This window comes from Eucalyptus grandis, chromosome 7, assembly GCF_016545825.1.
Source record: "Eucalyptus grandis isolate ANBG69807.140 chromosome 7, ASM1654582v1, whole genome shotgun sequence".
Taxonomy (NCBI): Eukaryota; Viridiplantae; Streptophyta; class Magnoliopsida; order Myrtales; family Myrtaceae; genus Eucalyptus; species Eucalyptus grandis.
In genome coordinates, this window is record NC_052618.1 from 36,928,554 (window position 1) to 36,950,949 (window position 22,396).

General features: G+C 38.8%; 2 protein-coding genes across 3 annotated transcripts; one reads left to right on the plus strand and one right to left on the minus strand.

Annotated features, from left to right (window-relative positions):
- The first annotated feature begins 4,095 nt into the window (after positions 1-4,095).
- On the plus strand, positions 4,096-9,273 carry LOC104447103 (probable disease resistance protein At4g27220). Of its 2 annotated transcripts, none has more exons than XM_039316554.1 (5): positions 4,096-4,284; positions 4,385-4,740; positions 4,971-5,513; positions 5,827-5,955; positions 6,049-9,273. In XM_039316554.1, exons 2-5 carry the CDS (start codon positions 4,401-4,403, stop codon positions 9,246-9,248), a joined length of 4,212 nt encoding a protein of 1,403 aa, XP_039172488.1. In that variant the 5' UTR covers positions 4,096-4,284; positions 4,385-4,400; the 3' UTR covers positions 9,249-9,273. The 2 variants fall into 2 exon arrangements, with proteins under 2 accessions (XP_039172488.1, XP_039172489.1); XM_039316555.1 differs by having other exon boundaries at positions 5,890-5,955.
- Positions 9,274-12,105: 2,832 nt separating this feature from the next.
- On the minus strand, positions 12,106-12,683 carry LOC120296115. Its single transcript, XM_039317772.1, has 2 exons — positions 12,390-12,683; positions 12,106-12,294 (listed from the first exon to the last, which is right to left on the minus strand). The coding sequence occupies exons 1-2, from the start codon at positions 12,681-12,683 to the stop codon at positions 12,106-12,108; spliced, it is 483 nt and encodes a 160-aa protein (XP_039173706.1).
- Positions 12,684-22,396: the final 9,713 nt, after the last annotated feature.

Here is a 22,396-nt window from a genome sequence, read left to right on the forward strand (position 1 = left end):
AGTACATTTGGTTTCTCTTCACTGATAAAGAATCTCTTTAGTGTCGTTGGATCCATTCTTATTTTTAAAGAATGACAACTTTTGGAACTCCTCCACACCCAGTACGTGTTCGTGGGCGTGGAAAAAAATCCTTCAACTTCGAAGACACTTTAGGCTCTCTTTCTTTTGGAAGAATGGCCACGGTTTCTCTGTCTCCTTATGGCACGACAATTGGCTGGAATTTGGCCCGCTTCTCTTACTTATCCCGCCGGACCTTGTGGAGAGCCGTCGCCTTCCAAGCTATTCACCCAGTGGCGGACCTTTATTCTCCCATGGGTGCTTCTTTGAGAGATCTCCTCACAAATATGGGAATTACTATGCCCATTCTTTCTACTGATGCTGATCCCTGATCGCTTCACCTAGCAAGAAGATCCATCAGGTTCGTTCTCTGTTGCCTCTGCCTGGAAATACATCAGGGTTAAAAAGAATCGAGTGTCTTGGGCTCGTCTTATTTGGGACAATGACCTTGCACCTTTAGATTTCAATTTCATTTGTGGTTGCTCGCAAAAAATAGGCTGCCAACTCAAACTCTCCTTCTCTCTTATGGGAGGATTGAGTTCTCTATTTGTGCTTTCGCTGCTCCCGTTCCGGACTCCGTGGACCACTTGTTCTTTGAGTGCACAACGTCGCGACTCTTGCGTTCTTTTGGGCTTCTAGATGTAATTTACCTTGGAAGAACAAAGTTTGGAAGGACAACCTCTCTTGGGCTCTCAAATTCCTATCCGGCAAAGATTTTTTTCACAATATTGCCCGTTTCTCTTGGGACTTTATGTCATTTCATATGGGAAAAAGGAATTCTATCATCTTTCGAGGTGACTCTTTGGCAATTCCGGCCATGAAAATCACTTGATCAAGGTTGTGAAGGATAAGGCTTTTTGTTCTCTAATGTCCCGCCTACTCCAAGAAACAAGCGACTCCAGAGAAGTTGAGGGTTTGATCCGTCCATCTTAAGCTCGGCGTCCTCTTCCTAGCTCTCCTCCGTCTCTTCGCTCTTTGGAGGGGTGCCTGAGGGTCGTTGGTCTGTTTTTTTACTTGTAGTTCAGCCGATTGGTTGCTGCTTTGTTTCCTTCTCTCTGTACTTTTCTGATTCGGCACCCTCACACTCTCCCTGCCCCCACAGCTAAAGTGTGAGTTACGGTGCCGAATTCTTGTTCATTTGTCCAAAGCTTAATATATATTCTTACTTTTACAAAAAAAAAAAAAAAATTAAACATAAATATTGCCAAACGCGCCCTAACTCGTTTCTACATATATCATGGGGGTGTCCTTGTCTGCAGTCTCTTTTTGAATTAAGAATCGCCAAGCTTTATGCATTCAGATTGCGCTCAGATGCAGGACCATATTAAGGTAATTCATGCTACTAATCAGCCGATCGGAACCGGACACGTAGTGTGGTAATTATGCATAACACAAATTGGCATCTGAAAACAAGAAACTACGCAAATAAGTAGCTCCAAGTTATCTGGGAAAGGGAGGTTCCATCAAAAGAAAACATGGAACGAAGCATTGGCCGAGTTTGAGAGGGTCATGAACTGATGATCCAACGACATCACCAAGGAAGTTCACCGACTTCCCCCATGCAGCACTGCGACTTCGGCCTCGATGACGCAGCAATCATCAACTAGGCAGTCTCGAACTGTTTTTAGCGGCAAGAAGGACTTACCCTCGAGAAAAGTTTGATTTGCTGAACCAACGTGAAGCCGCTACAAAGCGAAAAATTAGCTTGGCGTCGATGCCTGACTCAGGAAACCGAACCAATGAGCAAAGAAGCATGTCACGCACTGGAGTTCAATTTTCCAGTTACCTTTCTCCACTTCCCTGTAACACAAATCTGCTAAAGAAGGAAAGGATTCAGCTACTCAGATCGGTGGTTTACCTTCTGTCTCCTGATGCACAGCACCATCTTGGCTTCTTAACCGAATGGTGTAGCTTGCCTTAATTTTCCTCCTAGTATCTAGTTCATCCGGATCTGCTAAACGAGGAAAAAGCGAAAGGTTCTTGTTTTCATTTCTTGCAGACCAACCCCTTAAATATAGCTCCGATATCCTTGCAAATGTTAATACTCCTTGAACTAGAAAGACTAGACTGAACAAAGCAAAGAAATTGGAGCCTACCATTTCACGTCACCAACAATGAATACTTAAGAGCAGAGCACTTGAACCGTAGCAGAGAAACGGGATACCTTCCATTCATCTATGGAACGCTCTCTCCATCAAGCATCAACCATTCGCCGACACCCGAGCTCTTGATAACAAATACCTCCACTCCAAATGTGCAAAAGTCATCAAAAAGGTATCCGTTTGATGGATCGGTGAAGATCTCTAGTAGCATAAATCTTATAAAGATAATGACACCAACGGCTCTTCTATATTTGATTCTCGATTCACAAATTGAAGATGTCGATTCTGAATATAGATCTCGATTTAACAATTATTATAAAGATAATGACACCAACGGCTCTTCTATATTTTCTTAGAAAGCAAAATCATCCTTTTACTTTTATTTGTACATAAATCTAAGGGTGTCAACGGTTCAGTTCGGTTCAGTTTGATTTTTTTTGAAAAACCGAACCAAATTGAACTGTTAAGAAAAACTTCCGAACCGAATCGAATATATTTCGGTTCGGTTAGGTTTGGTTTTTCGGTTTTTGGTTTTCAACTTTTTGCATTAATTTTTTTCTTTTTTTTTCTATTGTATATATTTTTCATTTCCAAGAAATAAGTTCTTATCGGTTTATTGGTTTGGTTCGGTTTGGTTAATCGATAAAAACCGAACCGATAACAAAAATTTTGGTTTTTAATGAGAACTAAACCGAATGAAAATCGAACCGAAAAAAACCGAATTTTTCAGTTCGGTTTTTTACACCCCTACCTAAATCGTCCTTGTACAAAAGTTCCAACGTTCGTCCTTCAGCTACTCTCTTTTTTTTTAGTATGATTGTTTCCTATTTCAAAGTATGTTATTTCGTGGAACCTAAGGAGGAAAAATAAATAGAAAAGTCAAAGTTACATGAGGTGGAGTAAAAAAAATCAGATCTTTGACGAGGGAAGAAAAATCATTGTTATTTATTTTAGTAATAGGTTATGGTGTAGGTTGAAAAAGAAAAGGAAATAAAAAAAAGTGAAAGTATGCGACAATAATGATCTAACGGGCCACATGCCAATTCTCCATTAGGCCTCCATGTAGCACTGAAGTTTCCTATTCAAGTGGCTAAAAAGATGCAACAAAACTTCAGTTGAAATAGTTTTTGGGACAACAAGGAATCCACTAAACTTTCACAAATTAGGGGCATGACAACTACAAATTTCTATTCCAACAACAATTTTTCTATTCCAAACTTGTTTTTGGAATAGAAATCCATTTAATAAAATTATTTCATTTTTCTATTTTTGAAATAGATTTTTATTCTAGAAATAGGTTTGGAATATAAATTAAAAATTTCTACTTTTTATTTTTGGAACAGAAATGAGAAATAAAAATTATGTTCATCGTTTGTTGAACCGGTCCTCCATCCGTCGCCCCGACTCTTTGTCCGCCACGACCGCTTCTCCGTCGGCCGACGCACCGCGAACAAAGATGGTAGAAATTTTGTGTCGTTATCGGAAGAATTTCTATTTTTAAAGTATAAATTTTATGTCGTTATCAAATGGGTATTAAATATATATATTTCTCTTTTAAAATTAATTTTTAATAAGAATAGTTATCATTAGTAGGCTATACACTTGTGGACAGCGGTGGCAGTTGCAGTTGCACATGCTAACGTGGGCAAGGGTTCAGAATTGGAGGACGGTGCAATAAAATAAAGCATAATGCGCCTTACAACATTGTTGTTGATCTGAAAGACTTTGACCAATTCCAACTCTCTCTCTCTCTCTCTCATAGAAAGACATAATGAAATGATTAAAGAAATGACGGAGACCTTTCCGCGTGCATTCTCAGCAACTGTTAAGCGCACGCCAGGTCAGCCGTTGACTTGCGGTTGCAAACCACAGAATATTTTCTCCAATGGGCAGAGTTCCTCTTGATCCTTCACCAAAAGCTATCCATTCCCATTTCCAACAGCAGGCCTATGCCTTTGTTTTTCTAGGAATTGGATCTCCGCCTTCAGCGCAAGAGAGACTTGTTGCTGGATCCCTGGATGCTGACTAGTGCTTCAGAATCTCAAGAACAGCTACTAAGTTCTACTTCTTGACGTGCGTCTTTGCCCCTTAGATACATCCAGATCTTCTTTTTCTGTCCGAACAGGTATGTTGCTTCGTCTTCGTCTTTGCAATCTTCCATTTGTACGAATCAAATAAAGCCTACCCAACTGTGCATCCCCATTTAACTGGATCACTTCTTGTAGGATATTAATAGCGGCGATGCCTAGAGAAAAGGATCCATTTCGGAGGCATGTGACGTTCCTGAATGAAAAGAACAGCAAGTGGAGGTGTAACTTCTGCAGACAGGAGAATGGTGGTGGGGCCACAAGGATCAAAGCTCACTTGGCTGGAATTGGAGGCTTTGGTATTAAAGGATGTGAGAGAGTCGATGTTAATGTAAGAGCAGACGCCAAAGTCGCACTGATGGCTAGAAGAGTGATGGACTCAAGCGACCGAGGTGTATCTGAGGAAAGGATACAAGGAAATGTTAGAGCCGCTCCGACCAGCACATCCAATCCACCAAATGTGGAGGGAGGAACCAATTTACAGTTTCCACAAGGTATGTAATTCCAAATTGCCACAGAAAATGGGCAGTTTAGTAAAGTAAAAACTAATTGATCTGATCTTAGTTATGATTTTAAGTTTACTTTTGTTTTTTAATGACCAAACATCCATTTCACGGCATGCTAAAGCAACCAGCTTTCCTGCGTCCTGAACTTCAAAACTTTCCTGATGAACCTAGCTACATGAATCTGGCTAATGCCGTCGTGTATCTCAATCAATCACCAGGTGTGCCTCCTTTGACACCACAAACTCGTGGATGGATGGAACATATGGTGCAGGAGGACAGGGCGGTCAACCTCGCAAACCTCCCATTGGATGGTGCAACAAGTTACTCTAGTGCATCTCCCCCGCCAAATTCATTCTTCCCTAGTTCACCAAATGACCTGTTGCCCTTTTTAACTGAGTCTCTAACATTAAATGCACAACAGAATCCAAGTGCGTCGTTGCCATCACAAAACTGCCAGCTCCTTGATTGTACTTCTCTGAATGAATCACCGGGATCCGTTTTGCCTGGTCCCATTGCAACAGATACTCAACTCACTAACATGGCCACAACCAACGCTCCCCAGCATTCCAATCAACCAGATCAAAGCTTCCACAGGCAGTGTGGATATGGCACTGGTTTATCTCCTCCACGGGCTTCCATGGACATGGAGCCACTTATTCCATCACTACCTTTCGATGAACCTCTGATTTTCGAGCCATTGAATTCCTCTCTGCACATTCCAGTGGACATCATAAACACAATAGGCCCATCAACATCAGAAGGTATAGAATCATCAATCTATATTAAATGGTCTCGTCAACGAGTGCCCGGTCACACTTGTTACGTATACTTAATAAGGAAATACTTTTATTCTCAATGCATTGATTATACATAATATAAGAGAGTCAATGCACTGGGAATTACAAACTTTCCTTAATTGGGTGTTGAAAAAGGGTCGCGAGGGCACTTCTTAACAAAATCCATATTAAATTTATCATTCGCTTAGTCTCTCTATAATCCCCATGTTGCTTTGTTATGGGAAGTAAGAATGTTCTGATTAGAGTCTTATGCATGAAGTCGTGGCTTATAAATTAGGGATGCTGAAAGGCGCACCAGCAAGGGCATTATCAGTCCAGTATAATCAATTACCTGATGTAGGTAATTCAAATTGCTTTCTGGATTGCAATCGGCCGTGCATATCCAATGAATCAGATATGAACGAGGGTAATTCTTATGTATCTCCATGTTTCTTTATTATAGGCAGCATCTTGCTATTGTAAGACTCTAACAGGTGGAATTTATAAATTGCATAATTAGATATGAACGAGGGTGCGCCGATGACGAGTCATCCAAACACAGGCAACAACTTTGAAGAGAATAGAGTTTTGAAAAGAAAACTAAAGCGACTCTATAGCAGAGAAGCTGACATAAGAGATGAGTTAGAATTTGCTGCATCTCTATCCCTAAAGAAGCCAAGAATGGAAGTTGCGAATTGGTTGGCAGATGTGGAGAGGCTTAGAAATGATTCCCATGGTACTAAAGCAGCAAGTGAGGATTGTCTGCCACCAAATCAACAAGTGGATATACTGATGCAAGAAGCAGAAGATCTTATGAGGCAAGGTAAATTCCCAAAAGGACTACTGGAGGCGGGAGAGACCAAAGGCAGTAAATTGTTAGAAAAAAAGTTGGTGGGAGAGGCATTTGAGAGAAATACTACAAAGGTTTTGGAGTACTTGGTAGGGAATCAAATATCTCGATTAGGCATTTATGGAATGGGAGGTGCTGGTAAAACGACTATTATGGTGCATATACATAATAGACTCCTCGAAAAAGCAAATTATGGCAATGTGTTGTGGATCACTGCATCCCAAGATTTTAACACACAAAAGTTGCAGGATGACATTTGGAAGGAACTAGGTTTGGGCACACTACAAGAGAAGGATGTGAGGAAACGAGCAGCAATGTTGTTCGATTGTTTAACGGAAAAAGGTAAGTCTACAATAATCCTCGATGACTTGTGGGAACATTTTGATCTTGAAGAGGTGGGAATACCTACTAGAGCAAATGGATTTAAGTTGGTCTTGACCACTCGATCCTTTGATGTATGCTGCCAAATGCAATGTCAGGAGAAGATAAAAATTGAAGCTCTATCTCAAAAAGAAGCAGAGAGTTTATTTATGGAGGAGCTTGGATCCGAAGTGGCACTTAATTTGGAGACTAAAGGAGTTGTGAAGTCCATTGTTAAAGAGTGTGCAGGCTTGCCGCTTGGCGTCATCACAATGGCAAGAAGCATGCGAGGGGTGACCGATGTGTTTGAATGGAAGGATTCCTTGGTGAAATTGAAAGAATCGGATATGGGGCAAACAAATATGGAAAGGAAGGTCTTAATGAATCTAAAATTCAGCTATGATCGCCTTGGTAATCATGAAGTTCAACAATGTTTCTTATCTTGTGCACTTTATCCAGAAGATTATTTAATTGATAAGTTTGAGTTGATAGAATTCTTTATTGACCAAGGATTGATTGGTGGATTGAATACAAGGGAGAAACAATATGATAGAGGCCTCACCATACTGAATAAACTGGAAAATGTTTGCCTATTGGAAGATAATGGGAGCGAGATGAAGATGCACGATTTGATTAGAGACATGGCATTGCACATCATGAGTGCGAATTCGATTGTAAAAGCAGGAAAGGGGTTGACGAGAATACCACCTCAGGAATATTGGACGGATGCTTTGGAGAAAGTTTCTCTTATGAAGAATGGAATTAGAAAATTTCCTTTGAAAATGTCACCAAATTGTCCTAAACTATCAACGTTTCTATTGAATGGAAGCTTGTCATATGATGTAGTCATCCCCAATTATTTCTTCAAACAATTATGGGGGCTGAAGATTCTAAACCTTAGTAGATGTAAACTAAGAGGACTTCCAAATTCCATCTCAGACTTGGTAAACTTGAAAGCACTATTGCTTAGAGAGTGTCAAGAATTGCGCAATATTCCTTATTTAGGGAAGCTCGAGTCTTTAAGAAAGTTGGACATTTGTGGCTGTATTTTCCTTCGAGCACTCGAGGGTCTAGAAATGTTGGTGAACTTGAGATACCTTGACTTATCTTATACACATATAAGGAGATTACCAAAAGGGACATTGGGGGCTTTGCTAAACTTGCAGTATCTTAAAGTTCATGCAGTAAATGGAGAAGACATTGCAAAATTGTGGGCATTGGAGACACTTGAATGCTACTTTGAAGATGTGGATGATTTCAACAAGTGGGTGAGGGTTACTAAGCAAAGTAATAACCCTCGCTTTTACAAGCTCAAAGTGGATAAAAAAGAATCGAAGTTTTATGTGGAAGTAAGTGATGATGCTAGATTTGGGAGTGAGAGGAGAGTCTACATTGACGAGGAGAGTCATGCTATTTTGTGTGTGGGAGGGGAAAGTAATGGCATTTGTATTAAGATTCCCCAAGATGTGCAGACATTGACATGGAGAAAATGCCACAGTACAACAAATTTGTCTAGCATGAGTCCGCTTAAAAACCTTGAGGAGCTAGATATAAAAGAATGGAATAACTTAGGGGTACTTTGTGGAAGACAGGATGAAGTAATCGACATCTATGACTCTCAAGCCCCAACCCCAATCCCTCTCCTCTTCCCAAGCCTTAGGATTTTGAAAATATCTCATTGTCCGAAACTGAAGTATCTATGTGGGCATGGGTCTAAATTCTATCTTCCACACTTACAAGAGATTGAAGTATCCGACTGTGAGGAAATGGTGGGGATAATAGCATCAGTTACGTCTCCACCACCATGTTTGCCCCCAGCCTTCCCTAGTCTAGAAGAGATCTATGTTGTGCGGTGTGAAAAAATGAAGAGAGTGGTGGAATCTAAATGGCTGCCCCACTTCCCCATTCTGAGAAGAATCACAGTGCGCTGGTGTGAGAACATGGAGGAGATAATTGAAGGTCATCCCCCATACATGCTAGTTGAAGAGATTTCTCTCGAATCTCTTGAGGTAAGAGGTTGCGATAATATGAAAAAGCTGTTTCCGCATGAGTTGCTGATCCATCTTCGAAATATTCAAAATATCAAGATTAGTTTATGCAAAGGAATGGTGGAGATAATAAGCAGAGTAGGACAAGGCGAAGAAGGAAGTGTAATGACTCCCGTAAAGAGCCCTTCATCTTTCCAGTCTTCAATTTCTCTCCCAAAGCTGAGGTGCTTGTGGCTATGTGATCTACCCCGGCTGAGTAGCATATGTGAAGTCCCAATAACTTGCAACTCCATTAAAGCTATACAGGTGTCCAAATGCCCAAAGTTGAGCAGGATTCCTTTGCAACTGCAATTACGGGATATTGAGGACCTCGCATGGATTGAGGTGGAAGATGAGGAACTGTGGAAGACGCTGAAATGGGATCATTCCAATGCTCAAGCTATTCTAAAACCTCATCTCCATTTCCGTGGCAGTAGTGTGTTCTACAATGCCATAAGTCCCATTAATGCTGAAGAATGGTGACGCTGACGGGATGATCGAAACCCAGAGATGGGATCCGAGTGCAGAGGCACGTGCGTCCGGGCTTGAAGCAGGAAGGCAAACGGGTCACTTTGGATTGGAGTGAATTGTTTTTTGCCATTTTCATGGAACTGCAGTGGACGCTGGTGATCTGGTTGGGGAAAGGATCGCGCTTGAGGATTGTCAGGGACGCATATTGAAACGGACTCGAATTAGGGTTCAGGAACGGGCTTGCAAATAGGATTCAGGTTGCGAAATGGACCTGCATCTTTCTAGTATGGAAAAGCTTTTCCAGAAATTGCGAGTTGATTTCTGGAATTTGAAAGAAACAGAAGGGGCCAGAGAATGGGCAATTTTAATTTATTTTGGCCAAACTATCGAGCATTAATTTCGATTTTACTAAGGAGTATATGCAGATTTCGGTGCAATGGCCTCTCTGGTTCAGATCCGAAAAGTGGTGTGCGGCGGCCAATTGATAATGGTCACCGCCCTCAGGCAATACGCAGGGACTAGCAAAGTCCTGCTTCCTGTCTAGTCTTATAACCAAAAGGACAAAATTTATTCTTGTGGATTGATCTTCCCGGAATCAAGCCTTTTAACAAAGGACTTGAATTTTTGGTTCTTGATGAGGACGTGGAGCGCGACGGAGTGGGTCTCGAGGGTGTGGGCGCTCGAGCTCCGGAGCTTGACCCAGTCGAAGAACTCGAGCGACAGGATGGGGTCCTTGCGGATCCTGAGCAGGACGTGCATCGTCCGGAAAGGAGTCGACCCGGCGCTCAGCAGCTCGAGCTTGTCCCAGTCGGAGTGCACGAGGTGGCTGTGCGCGACGTTGACGAAGTCGAGGTCACGGCCTCTGGGTTCCAGGATCGTCCGGTGGGGAGCCGGAATCGGGTCCCGGCGGGGGCCGGGGTTGATGGGGAGGGGCGTTTCGGGGACTAAGCTGAAGAGGATCGAGAATCGACGAGATGGGTATTTCGTCATCGGGTTCCATGGACCGAGGAGTTCGACCATGGACGTATCAAGATTCAGGAACTTCAAGCCCTCAATCGAAATGGGGCTGAGCAGGATTTGCCGGCGAAATGCGAGCGATGCTTGTCATTCACTGAGCTCCATCGAGGAAGGCTTTGGAGCACTGCTACTGCGTGCACGCCGAGCGACAAGACGACTCCAATCCACGCTCGCTCGGACAATCCGCAAGGATTTGGCCCGACGTTCGGAAGTAGGCATGACCCTTCTGATGCAAACTCTCGTTAGCTTAGGACATTCTTCTTTGTTCTTTTTATTTTTTTGCAGAGAAGCTTAGAATTTTTATTTTTTTTAATGTTGGCCCGACGGTCAGCTCGGTTCCAAGCCAGCTCTACTGTTGACTTGTTGTTCAGATTTCAGTTCTGAAAATTAGGAGCCGACTTTAACAGGGTAGGTTGCGATTTATTGAGTTAGGATGCATCTAGAGACGATGACATAAATTATGTATAAACTTTCGATATAATTCATGAACCTTTAATCTATTTAATGTGATCCATGAACTTTATCTCATTGTACAATGTGGTCTTTGAACTTTAAATTTTCCAATATAATCTCTAGATTTTTCACGAATATTTAATTTAGTCCGTGAATTATATAAAGATATTCAATATTATTATTCAATTAATTTGAGTTTAGGAATGACATTAAAAAAATTATACAATTTAGGGATTAAATCGATTAAATCGAATATGTACAAAAAATTCAAGAATCACATTGAACAATTTAAAATTCCAGAGACGACATTACACATTAAGGTAAAGTTTAGAGACTGTATCGAACAAATTAAAAGTCTAAAAACCACATTACACTCTGAGTTGAGAAACATTTGTGTCATTTCCCATGCATTTAACCTGAGGACCGGTGTCCATGTAGGAGTTTCTCCATGTTTGGGAGCAAATAAAACTAATCCGATTTGTAGGTAGGTACGATTCCTTTTCTGTAAACCATTCACAAATAGCCAGTGATTTTCAAAGGCAGATTGAATCATCCATGTGGACAAGGACCTCCCTCGTTTTCAAGGACATTTATAACTCGTTTCTACATATTTGATGTGGTGTCCTTGCTTGTAGTCTCTTTTTGAATTAGGACTGACCAAGCTTTCTGCAGGCACGACATCTGAATGTGAAGCTCGACATGTCTAGTAGGCATCGTAGCAACTTCTTTCAAAACACTCTGGATCTGTTCATGCGGCCAAATTAACAAGATAAAACTTTCGTAAGGCTACTAGCACTTGTCCATACTGATGGCATTCGAGCAAGGAGCGGTTGTGCTTTTACTGTGTATATAGCATCTGCAAAATCCCATCTGCATTATGTTGTATATGCATTCGAATTCTGCACAAGTGCAAACCCTTTTAAGGTAGTTCGCGCTACAAATCAGCTGATCGGAACCGGACATGAAGTGTGGCAATTATGCATACACAAATTGACGTCTGGAAACATGAAACTGCACGAATAAGTAGCTCCTAAGTTATCTGCGAAAGGGAGGTTCCATCAAAAGAAAACATGGAACAAAGCATTGGCCAAGTTTGAGAGGGTGATGAACTGATGATCCAACAACATCATTACCAAGCTCCCCGCCTCCCCCGTGCACTGTGACTTCGGCCTCAATGATGCAGCAATCATCAACTAGGCAGTCTCGAACTGTTTTTAGCGGCAAGAAGGAGGACTTGTGTGAAGCTGCTACATAGTGAAAAATTAGCTTGGTGTCGATACCTGACCCAGGAAACTGAACCAATGAAGAAAGAAGCATATCATGCGCTTGAGTTCGATTTTCCAATTACCTCTTTCCACTTTCCTCTAACACAAATCCGCTAAAGAAGGAGAGTATTCAACTACTCAGATCGGTGGTTTACTTCTGTCTGCTGATGCACAGCACCACCTTGGCCTTTTAACCCAAAGGTGTAGCTTGCGTTAATTTTCCGCCTAGGATCTAGTTCATCTGGATCTGCTAAACAAGGAAAAAGCGAAAGGTTTTTGTTTCCATTTCTCGCGGACAGACCCCTAGATATAGCTCCCATATCCTGTATATCATCTCAATGAGGATACCGGAGCAAAAGCTAACATTTCTTTTAACTATAAAGACTAGACTAAACGCAATGAAGAAATTGGAGCCTACCATTTCACATCGCTGACAATGAATGCTTACAGCAGCGCACCTCAACCGTGCATGAGAAGCGGATGCCTTCCATTCATGCGCATATGGAACACTCTCTCCATCAAGCATCAAACATTCGCCGACGCCCGAGCTCTCAATAACAAATACCTCCACTCCAAATGCGCAGAAGTCATCCACAAGGTATCCATTCGATGGATCGGTGACGATCTCTAGTGGCATAGATCTTGGAAGACGACATACTGTCTTGTTCAAACGAAACCTCCCAGGTCTCCCTTTAACGGTAGCAATTGACATGTTGCTCAATCAAAGGTACAGATCACGTTTTCTTTCTAATTATTTAGAGATATGTGACCTTCTTTTGTCAGGGATACGTTGCGAATTTGATCATATATTGAAACATGATCTCCTCCATTTCTGCTTTTAGAGAACCATTTTTCTGCACGATCCAAGAAAACTTGCAAACAATAAGGAGATACCTTGGAAGATACAAACATCAATCAAAAAGCAGAAACCTTTGTATTATGCGACGATTTAGTATTATCGAGATTCAGGCAACATTGCTGATTCAAGCGGAGTTCCACATAGAGGAGAATCTGTAAAAGCTTGGCAAGACGCTCTCTAAACTCATGGTTACTAGTGAATTTGTGAATAGCTAATACGCAATCTTATCAATATTACCTCGTTTCCGAAAATGTCGAATACTGAATAGGAAGTAAACGCGATATTAAGTTCTATGCTTTTACCACTTTTGCCCTCCCGCTTCGAGCTCACTTGTTCCGTACTTTTCCATAGTGATATTTACAGACGAAGAGAACGAAATGATTTGTAACAGATAATGCGCGACTGGTATAGTTCTAAAATCCAGAGTAATCATCCCTGTATAGTAAGAAAAGTGAAAAACAAAGAAGAAAAGCAACAGCCAGAGAGTAATCAATTCGACTTGTTCAATATGCACGTGTGTATATATGGTCACCATCTTCTCATGTGATGATATTCTATATCCACCATCACATGAGCGGTCTGAAGAAAACTCTCAGGAAAAAGAGATTCAAGAAACATACCGTCGTCTTCACTAGCCATTTCACTCTTTGAACTAGGAGTTTTCTTCGAGGGGCTTCGACTTGCTGTGCACCTTGCTGCTTGGACGGTGATCTAAGGCCGTGGAAAAGAACATGATGGTTTTATTTAATGTGATGGGTCTAAGTTGGTCCGTCTGCCCATGATGGGCCTAAAAGCCCGGCCCACAAGATTAGGGCCCATGGATGTAGGGATATGATGAAGAGGTACGTTCCTTTCTTTTGGAGGGACGTATAAAAGGAGAAAGAGAGAGGGAGGAACGTACCTTTTGGCATTTTTAACGTACGTTCCTCCTCCCTCTCTCCCTTGAAACGCTCCAAAAGAAAACGGTAAGCAAAAGGCGAATCCATCTTCCCTTCAAGGCCAATTGACGTCATCGAATTGAACATGATCGATTTTCTCTTCCTCATATCGGCGTTGGTGTTTAATCTGTGGCTAACAAGATATGCTCGAATTCGTAGTATGCTTTAGGATCAGTGATACATGTGAATTTCCCGGGCTTGTCTTCCGCATTTGTTTTAGAGGTTCGATTTAGTGTCGAATCCGATTTTGAGAATCCGATAATCCCAACAGAACCAAATAGAGAGCACCTTAAGGGAAACTACCGTTAGAGAGTACTTTAAAACTAGAGAGTTTTTCTCTATGTATTGCATAGCTTTATACAGTAAATGAAGAGTATTCTATGAGAAGTTTGCAATTTGAAGGCCGTCAACACCGATAGAGCAACTTCACCATCACTGCCACCTGATTTATAATATCCTCAACCCTAGGAAAAGAGAACATCGAAACCCGAAGACGCCATTGAATTCTGGGCAAGTGAATGGACTGTTTTGGGATGAGCAGGTGGTTTGAGTTGGAGACACTGAACCAGGAAGGATTTGCAAGCATGGAACAATTACTCAGTTAGTGAATGGTTTCCTTCTAAAAAGTAGTCCAATCACTTCGTGGGCGATAGTTGTCATTAACCCTCTACAAGTGTATCCCCAAACGTTGTATAAGATAATTTTTATTCTATCCGGCCTTATGTTTGGGCGACCAAATGCACCCAAATAGGGAGACTTCGAGCACTTGTTGTGCAACTAATTGTATCGACTAATCTACATTTCACAAATCACTGAGAATTTTGTAAAATAGACTCGATCTATTCTTTGAAGGAGGGAATATGAGAGAGGCTTAAAATGATTGAAATTTTGGAGGTGTTGCGTAACTTGCCAAACACTAGCCGCCCCTATTCAACTACTAAAGTATCCTTAAACATGCACATGTAAATAAATTTGCCCTAAAGACAGTTGTTTCACCGAAATTCAACACTAGAACAAAATACTTTTCACCAAAAGTCATTTTTCAATTTTTATTAAAGGAGATAAGTTCCATGGAGATTTCATGAGTAGACAGGGGAATCGATAACTTCACTTCGAGCAGAACTAAATATACACAAATATTGCTAGAATTTAATCGATAGCAAAGCTTTAGAACATAAAGATGCAACATTAGAATTTAATTGACAATAAGGCACCTAAGAACTACAATAAAAATACAAACCGAAATTTAATCGACAACGCATATCTGGAAATTTTAACTGCCGTTCAAAAATTAAAAGATAACATATTTGTTTGTTTGTGCATAGGGGACTTTTCATTAGTTGAGTACAGGTGTTTATAGTGCTTATGACATAATTTGTACAGTTTCAGTTATGTTTCCATATCCCCAAGAATCTTAATCCCATGTTCTCATGATACCCCGATTCTCATCTTCACGTGGTTACTCCTTCAAAATCGCACATTGATTTTTCGCCCTTGTTAACTTTATCTCTTCCACTTGATCTACTGAACTCCATTGCTCTTTCCACACGGGTGATTTCAAATTAGAATATCATAACCATTTCTTGGCACCTCCTAAACATCTAGTCTTCGTTCGGTGCTCTAATCAAGAACTTACTGTCCTTTTTTCATCGAAGTCTTTGCCAGCTAAGTCTACCATGACAGTTGCCAATCATACGCCACCGTATATCAACAGCTGACTCATGATCATCAAAATACATCAATATCGATAACTCTTTTGGCTGACAACTATTTGTCTTCTAGTCATGCCTCTATTCACGTCGACATCAACAAAAAAAAATAAAAAAATCAGATGTGGTTGATAATGGGCGAGAGGTGTTTCGATAGTATCCTCAAAACATACAGGCGCAGCGGCCGGTTGGTCCCCATTGCAATGCAAGCTCCCCCCAAGCCCGAGGTCGAAGTCAAGCTTCAAAGCACCGGCTGGTTGGTCCTCGTGCAGGAACCAAGGAGGAAATCCAATTCACGAAGATTTTTCTTACTTTTTGTCAGCTCGTGCTCCTCTCTTTTCCCTTTCCCTCGAGATTCTGCGGAGATGGCAAGGAGCATCCCAAGGTAGTGGAATGGCAGGGGCAAAACTTTAGCCCGGAGAATCTCTTGATCTTTTTTTTTAGGGTTAATACCTTAAAACTCCAAACTAGATATCTTTTGTAATAAATTTACAAACTATTTTTGACCACAAAAATCCAAAACTGTACACCTGTGACAAATTTACCCCGACTAACTATAAAAACCTCAAACCGAACACTTGTGACAAATTTACCCCAAATTAATTTATTCGACCACAAAAATCCCAAACTAAAAACCCAAAACTGGTAAATTTGTAATAATATACCCTCCGAAAAATTAGATTAATACGACAAAAAAATCACAAAAATTATAAGCTATGACAAACAGAGTGTAAAATCCCAAATTGATATACCGATTAATTGTCACATGTTATTTAACTTTATAATTTAACAAGAAAATTTAACTAAAACTAACAGAGGGTAAATTTGTCACAAGTGTACCAGTTTAGGGTAAATTTGTCAAAGGTATACCAGGTTTGGGGTTTTTGTGGTTAAAAAAATAGTTTGGGATAAATTTGTCACGGTGTACCGGTTTGGGGTTTTTCAAGGTATTAACCATTATTTTTAAGAAGAAATTTAATCCCAAATTTTGCTCCAAACATTTTTTCTTCTAAAAAAATCATAAACTCTTTAACTGTAGTCTCAAATTCGCTCTGCACTTTTTTGTCTAAAAAATTCATCGACTTTCACCATACTCGCAAATAAACTTCCATTAAACAACTGTCAAAAAAAAATCGTCATTAGTTGTTTGATGTGGTATTTTCACGTCTGTAACAAATCCACGTTAGCAATGTAACATGAAAAATTCTCTTAGCATAATTGTTTTTTGATGTGAAACTTAAGGAAATTCTTAATGACTAATGTTGATTTTGGAAAGGGTGCTAATTTTTTTGGGGGAAGATTTGGGCCCATATTAAATTTTGTAATTTTTTTCAGAAAAAGTTTGGGACAGTTTGGATTAAACCTAAAGTTTGAAGTATTTATTTTAGACAAAAAAAAAAAGTGTGGGGCAAATTTGGTCTAGACTTAAATTGTGGTTTTTTAGATAAAAAGAGTTTGGAGTAAATATTGAACCTAAAGTTAAAAATTTTTAGGAGATTAGATTGGTTTATATGATGTAACGTTTTTTTATGTCATTTATATGGTGTGACTTCATCTTCACTTTTTTTTTTTTTTATCTTTTAAAAATTTCACGATTTGACTTTTATTTAATGCCTAACCTGTCAAACCTATAAAATCCTGTATCTATCATCACAACTTTTTCAAGAATTTCTAAAGGTAATATAAAAAAATTTATTCGTCACAGAAACTATAATAAACAATCCTGAATTTCTAAAGGTGATATAAAAAAATTATTCGTGACAAAAATTATAATAAACAATCCTTTGGTTAAGATGAAAATAAATCAAGTGGATCCAATGGATCTGTTCATCCACAATTAAAATAATTTCTTTTTAACGTTTTTATTTTTCTTCCAAAATTGAAGAAAAAGATTCTAAGTCCTAAAGTTCACAGAAAATTTATAATTAATTCTACATTATATAAATATACATATTTCAAATATTTTAGTCATTTCTCATAAAAAGTTCAAATCTGTAATAGCCAGAATATTTACTACAAATAATGTCGATTATGTACTAGGTGGGGATCCTAGTTATTAGAATCGGTTTATTTTTTAATTATATGAGAAGATTCGAGTCAATTTGAGGTATCAGCAATGGTGATCGCTCATTTTGGGTAAAAGATACTAACCGTCATTCTAAAACAATTTTTGGCCCAAACTTTCAATGTCACGTAAAAAAAGCACTAGCATTTACCATAAAAACAATTTTGGCCTCAACTTTGAAGCGTTACAGAAAAAGGCACCAATTGTTATCCGAAAAACAAATTTTGGCTGTCATTAGAATTTGTCAAAATGTGCGCACGTGCCATTTGAGGTGGCAAACGAATGTTGACATAACAACTAGTGATTGCCAATGAACGTGACTTTCATAAACAATTAAGACGACGACATCTCCAATTTATAATAAAAACGATATTGTTTTCTAGCCAAACATTATGGCTTCAAATCAGATTGAGAGAACAGGTATGAGAATTAGGGCTTGGGTTTCTTCACAAAATTAGGGCACATTCAATAATATATCTTAATTTCTTCCCTTAATATGAATTTGTTTTTTTTTTTGGTCGGAATAGATAGTGACTTTCATTCATATAATACGAGACTTACACGAAGATAGTGGGTGTGATTCCGAAAACAAGATTTCCGATAGAGCTGGAGGAGGGAAGGATCGCCAATGTTGATTCAGTAGTTGTTTTGGTGCATTTTCGCTAGCAGATCCTTAATATGAATTTGTGAATAGGCATAACCTTGAGCCCCAATTCGCATCTCTCTCTCTACACTCGGAGACACAGTTTGTTCCTCTTGTTTAGTGAAAACAATGTAACTTCATGGGGATCAAAGTTAATGTTGAAATTGATGTTTACATTGTAAGTAGGAAACAATGTCGATTGTACATGGAAGATGCATCTGCTTTAACGAAAGTAACATTGTCATGTCAATGTGTCTTTGCTATCTTAGATGCGACATAATCATATTTTGTCCTAAAACTTGAGTGGCCAAAATTGGCCCTTGGGTAAAAAGTCCGTTTATCTTTGCGAAGTGGAAAATTTAAGGCAAAAATAACACACCAAACAAGAGTTGATGCATTTTTTTTTTGTGAAAGCCAAGCGGATTCATAATTAATAAGTGTTCGTTGATTGAGAAAATTCAATTTTTATTATGCTTTATGGATATCAATTGACATAACCTTTGTCATTCTGATTCCAATATTTTAATAGTCACAAGATAATCGAAAGTAACATTTATATCTATGACATAAATTCTCACTTGAGTTAGTTAGTTTGACTCTCAATTCACAAATTGAAGATCTCGACTCCAAACATGGATCTCAATTTAACAATTACTATAAAGATAATGACACCAACGGCTCTTCTATATTTTCTTAGAAAGCAGAATCATCCCTTTACTTTTCTTTGAACCCAAATCGTCCTTGTACCTTTAAAAAGTTCCCATGTTCATCCTTCAGCTAATCTCTTATTTATTTATTAATATTATTATCGTTAAATGAAGCACCTTGCTCCGCCGACACTAATGATGTGGCTTGCCGCTATCGTACGAAGCCCTCTCAAGTTTGAGCATCCACGGGCACGACCTTGAAGCTCAATCGGTCACGGCAACCAGCTCGAAGATCTAGGGACCAAAAAGCAGCCATGGACACGAGCCTGCAAGCTCGAGCAGCCATGGCCACAAGTTAGACGAGACAGAACGACCACGGCCACGAGCTCGAAGCTCAAGCACGCCATTGTCCCGGAGCTCAAACTTCGAAGATGAAAAGGAATTCCGCCAGGCAAAAGACGTTCACGCGAGTAATTATTCAATGCCGTTAATGTTGGTGTCGGTAAAAAAGTCCGTCGCGACAATAGGAGGCGGGTGAAAATGATGAGAATATTTAAAAAATTGAAGGGGGGTGTTGATTTTGGGTCAAAATTCGGAAGGTACGGTCCTGATTTTCCGAAAAGGGACGAAAAAATAGGGATAGGGGTGTGCAATTATTCGATTTATTATCATGACAAAGGGCGACGCAGCTGGAGGTCCGGATGTCCGGGTCGCGTTGCCTGAAAAGGAGAGCTGGGTGGGCCCCGGCGGTTCTGGAAAGCCTGGTCTCTTTTTTGACCTTTCCTCGTGCAATCTGCAAACCTGTCCCTTTCTGATGTGAAAGGAGAGAGCGGGAAAAGAAAAAGGAAAATGATTGGTTGTATTATTTATTAAAATGAATTATCGTCGATAATAGAGTTTATACCGCGAAATGCCTATATTAATATGTCCGTAATAAATTTATTTAAGTTTTTTTATTATAAAAAATCTCAAACAGATATATTTATGATAAATTTATTATCTATTATTTTTCATTAAATTTTATTTTTTGGTAAAAAATTTCATTAATTTTTTTTTTTTTTTTAGTTATCTGGGAATCTTGTACTACGGCCGGCGGTAAATGGTAAACCCCGAAACAATGTAAAATCACCACCACCCTTACTTGTTGGGTTAGTCGTGGATTCATTTTCCTTCAAGGCAGACAACGCCATAGATCGAACATTTGACATTTCGTGAGAGGAACTAGTGCCCAACCACCTATGTCACCACCACGGGTGGTTTTCATTAAATTTTATTAATACCTTGAAAATCATAAATTTGTACACCCGTTAATTGTCATATATCATCAAATTCAATAATTTGACAATAAAATTTAATATAAATTAATTTGGGTTAATTCGTCGCAAACGTATATGTTTAGGGTTTTTGTAGTAAATAAATTTGTCATAAATATATTAATATAAAATTTTTCATAATATTAATCAATAAAAAAAGGAAGGAAATGTTAGAGGTGAGTTTATTTTATGAAAAATAATTAATTTTATTATTTACCAAAATGAATCATCGTCAATGATAAAAAAATTATTAATTAATTATCTCAAATGAAATATAATAATTATTTTATATTTTTCTTCAAATTATTAATTCTTTGCTAATCATACAAAACCCTGAATATCTCCAATCCACGTGTCTATCGTATGTGGTACTGAGATATTACAAATTATATAGCCACGCATGTATTGAATGACAACGTTTGAGCAAATTTCTCCCAAAAGACCTTTATCGGAGGAGTGAAGTTCCTGAGACGTGTGCACAAGCATGTTAGGTTCGATGCAAATCGAAGGATTCATTCATTTTACGGAATATATGGCGTTTCCCAAAATTATTTTTTCGAGAACTCATTTTCTAGGAAATTAACCATATTCTCTAATATTGGGCTGAACTTTGAAAATGAATTAGAAATTTTTTTTTAGTTGTTCAATAAGGAATTTTTTTCTTCATGCACTCATTTTCAATAATTTTTTTATTATATTTATAATCAATTCTTAATTTTTAATTTTTTAATTTCCTTTTTTTTTTCTCCTTCTTTCTTGGCCTTGGCTTATCACTAGCTACAGTGGTGGCCGATGACTAGCCATTGGCGAGCAACAGCCTTGCCCTAGGCCGGCGAGACCCGAGTTTGTCGATCTTGGGCGAGTTCGAGCATCGCTTGATTAAGCGAGGTAGACCCTCATCGACCTAGGGCAAGGTTAGAACTAGCTAGTAGCTAGTCGCCATAGTTGGCGATCGGCCAAGGCTAAAGAAAAAGAAGAAGAAGAAGAAAAGAAATAAAAATTTTTTTAAAATAGAAAAGGAAAACATAAAAATAAAAGAATAATATATTTGGTGAAAGAAAATGAGGTAAAAGAAGTTATGGAAATATTTTCCACTTTTGAAGGTGTTTTTTTTTTTCTTTTCAATAGTGAAAAATGTTTTCATTGACTAATTCATTTTCCGTGAAATGAATGTCGGAAAATACAAAAAATATTTTCCTAAAAGTCATTTATCATAGAACGAATGGAGCCAAAATTTCATGTTGAATATGAACAGAAAAATCGAATCCCACATAACCCGATTCCACAGTTTTTTTTATGGTTGGCCCCTTTCTTTGAAATTGATGTGCCAAGCTCGGTAACCGTTTGGTCCATTTTCATGCGCTCGAGCTTGCTTTCGCCAGTACATCTGCTTACTCCTTTTGGCCTCACACCATATTCAGTTTACTTATAAAATCCACGTGTAAATGACGAATGCATGTAACATTAGCTGGTATAATGATGCGCTACGTTATAATATGATGATGATTATTACCGTAGATCCCCCGACAAATTGGTAAAGGTATCTGGTTAATTTGGGAGAAAACAAAAGGAATTCTTGGTCCAAAAGGTTTGATTGCTAGTGCGGAAGTGCTAGCATCTCCACGTCGTTCTTTCGATATCACATATTTCAACTAACTATCGAATGCAATAACAAAAATAATGATTTTTAAAATATTTTTCTCAGAATTGATAGTTCGAATCACTTATGAAAATAAACAAATGAGGACTATATTCATCGTCCACGAAAATGTACCGACATAAATCTTTATCAACAATCAAAATATTTTTTGTTGATTAATTATTTTAAGCGAGCCGTCTTGATATTTTGGCATTACAACTACAAACAAGAGCTTTTGTATTTTTACCGATTTGTATTTTCAAATCGTATTTAATAAAATATTTTTCAAATCATTTATTTTTTCGCAAAACAAAATAGGGCAACATTATTCAATCCCGATGCCATACGCTTTTTTTGTGTTTCTCAAAACGTGAATGCACGTATGCATAATAATATTTCAAAAGTATTATGTCCTTTTGACCATATCTCATATTTGTTTATGAAAGTCTAAAGTGGCTTTCATTACAAATGCTGTTAATGTTTGAAAGTATTTTCAACAATATGACTTTCTGGGGCCTCATTCCACCATCCTAGAAAAATTATGAAATTTTGTAGAATGACAATTATAAAGCTCCGGAAAGATCACCACAAAACAACTAAAGTCCGAACCAT

What these genes read in the sequence shown, in the direction of transcription:
- LOC104447103 (XM_039316554.1), top strand. Translation starts at nt 4,401, where the DNA reads ATGCCTAGAGAAAAGGATCCATTTCGGAGGCATGTGACGTTCCTGAAT. An exon ending in CAATTTACAGTTTCCACAAG is followed by an intron (nt 4,741 to 4,970) that starts GTATGTAATTCC and finishes ATCAATCACCAG; the next exon opens with GTGTGCCTCCTTTGACACCA. An exon ending in TGAATCAGATATGAACGAGG is followed by an intron (nt 5,956 to 6,048) that starts GTAATTCTTATG and finishes TTGCATAATTAG; the next exon opens with ATATGAACGAGGGTGCGCCG.
- LOC120296115 (XM_039317772.1), bottom strand. Translation starts at nt 12,683, where the DNA reads ATGTCAATTGCTACCGTTAAAGGGAGACCTGGGAGGTTTCGTTTGAAC. An exon ending in ATTGTCAGCGATGTGAAATG is followed by an intron (nt 12,295 to 12,389) that starts GTAGGCTCCAAT and finishes GATGATATACAG; the next exon opens with GATATGGGAGCTATATCTAG.